Here is a 2,297-nt window from a genome sequence, read left to right on the forward strand (position 1 = left end):
TTTGGTTTCAGGCTGACTTGTAGGTTGGGGCTGGGGAATTTTTGTGTTCTGTCTTGTGCCAGTCTCTGCCTCAGTCTTGTGCCAGTCTCTGCCTCAGTCGGAGCTTTCCGGATTTCACGTCTGACACTCATAGACGTGTGTGAGGGAGCCGGAATGAATGGCGATATCGCCACGGGACGTCCACCTGTGAGCTTGCGTGAGACCTATGATGTCACGCTATGCGGGAAGGGGAGGAGCCACGCGGAAATGTAGTACAGACTGTACTATGCAATGGCGCTGATCGCATAGAAAAATAAGTTATGGCAGTGCCCTATGCCATAACGTATTTTACTGTGCGATCGGCAAGTTTCTGCGGGCTCAAGGGGCAGCTGCTTTGGGCCCCGGGCAACTGCCCCTTTTGCCCCGCGTTAAAGAGGGCCCTGGCAGTGGCCTCTCTCAGCAGGATAATGATCCCGGCCACACTGCACACATGGAGGAAGAATGGTTGGAGGAACAACAACAAGGAGTCTGAGGTGATGACTCCGCCTCCAAATTCTCCAGATCTCAGTCCAATCGATCATCTATGGGAGGTGCTGGAGAAACAAGTCCGATCCATGGAGGCCGATCACCTCACAACTTACAGGACTTATAGGATCCGATACTGACGGCTCGGTGCCGGACACCACAGCACACCTTCAGAGGTCTAGTGGTGTCCATGCCTGGACGGGTCAGGGAAAGGGGGACATACTCAATATTAGGGGGGGGGTCATAATGTTATGGCTGCTCGGTGTACATTATAAAGTGCAGATATAATAGAATTGTAATAATAATACAACACAACACTCTGATTACTGGAGCAAAGATATACAACAAAACATTCATTTGTCACCCAAGTATCGATTTGTGCCTAAAATTGAAAACTATGAACAGCGTCCATGACAATGTAAATGTAACAAAGACGATCTGTATCCATTCTCCTTCAAAAACCTCTGCACACGCGTGACAAAAATGTCTCATCACACAACATAACTTGAATCACATGCGTGGAGGATGAATACAGATTGTCTTTGTGGACGTTGTTACATTGATATGCTTTATATTGTTGCTGCAGTTACAAAGAGCACTACTCCTAGTTTTCTCTTGTTATACACGTTTTATTTTAATGGCAAATGTTTCATTGTATATCTGTGGTAATCGGAGCAGTGCGCGGTATTATTATTTCTTTCACATGTAAAGATGTGAGTCACATCAAAAACTACTTTCAGGTAAAATGTAAATCACACCCATGTCGTCTTCCATCACATGATTTCTTATGATGCTTCTTTTCTTAGTTTTCACTATATTTTATTCTAAAGTTTTTGGTTTTAATACTTTGCCAATTGGGGTTAATTATCTTCTATATGTGTGGTGAGTATGTAATCCTGAGATCTCCCTCTGATCAATGTTTATAAACAATGTTACTTTGTATCTCTCTATCTCCCTCTGATCAATGTTTATAAACAATGTTACTTTGTATCTCTCTATCTCCCTCTGATCAATGTGTATAAACAATGTTACTTTGTATCTCTCTATCTCCCCTCTGATCAATGTTTATAAACAATGTTACTTTGTATCTCTCTATCTCCCCTCTGATCAATGTTTATATACAATGTTACTTTGTATCTCTATCTCCCTCTGATCAATGTTTATATACAATGTTACTTTGTATCTCTCTATGGACAGGGTGTTCTACACATGGCTCTTGTACTTCGATGAAGTTTTTTTGGCTGTGTGTAGCACACTTGGTGCCCACAGTCGGTTGAACAAGCATTGTGCAGAAGCTGAACCACAATTGGAAGCATGGTTGGAACTTTCAGGGCTCTATTATAACCTAACCCCTAACCCTAAGGGAATAACATGAACATTTCTTGCAGTTTGTTTGAGTAACATTATCTTCTGATGTAATGATTGTTCTCTCATCCGGTTGACGCGGTGTTGTCCGTCTCTCTGCAGGAAATTTCATGAACAGGAGTGCCCCCCTTCCCCGGAGCCCGCGCGGAAGGACAAGGACAAGAAGGGTTGCCTTTGCGTCATCTTCTGAAAACTCGAACTCTGGGTCACTTTATTTTTTACCCATCCAGGTTTTTAGCATCCTGCTGGATTCTCGTGTCACCAGGGTGGCCTTAGTCCACGACAGCCTTGGCTCTGCCGACTCACACCGGAAGTGACGGGGCGGCCTATTGTAACACTCCCCCCTCCCCCCCTCAGATGACCGCCGGAACCCAGGAGAAGGCGGGGTCTACACCACGACCCTCCCACGTCCCCCCGCCTCTGAGCCG

General features: G+C 45.1%; 1 protein-coding gene across 1 annotated transcript in view; it reads left to right on the top strand.

Moving 5' to 3' along the window:
• Nucleotides 1-2,206, top strand: part of RRAS2 (related RAS viral (r-ras) oncogene homolog 2) — a 33,913-nt gene extending 31,707 nt beyond the window's left edge. Inside the window, exon 6 of the mRNA XM_018573017.1 lies at nt 1,972-2,206. Within this exon, the coding sequence (XP_018428519.1) occupies nt 1,972-2,059 (88 nt within the window). The 3' untranslated portion in view covers nt 2,060-2,206. The remainder of the gene's footprint in view (nt 1-1,971) is intronic.
• Nucleotides 2,207-2,297: the final 91 nt, after the last annotated feature.

This window comes from Nanorana parkeri, unplaced genomic scaffold (genome assembly GCF_000935625.1).
Source record: "Nanorana parkeri isolate BGI_ZX_2015 unplaced genomic scaffold, ASM93562v1 scaffold2206, whole genome shotgun sequence".
NCBI classification, from domain to species: domain Eukaryota; kingdom Metazoa; phylum Chordata; class Amphibia; order Anura; family Dicroglossidae; genus Nanorana; species Nanorana parkeri.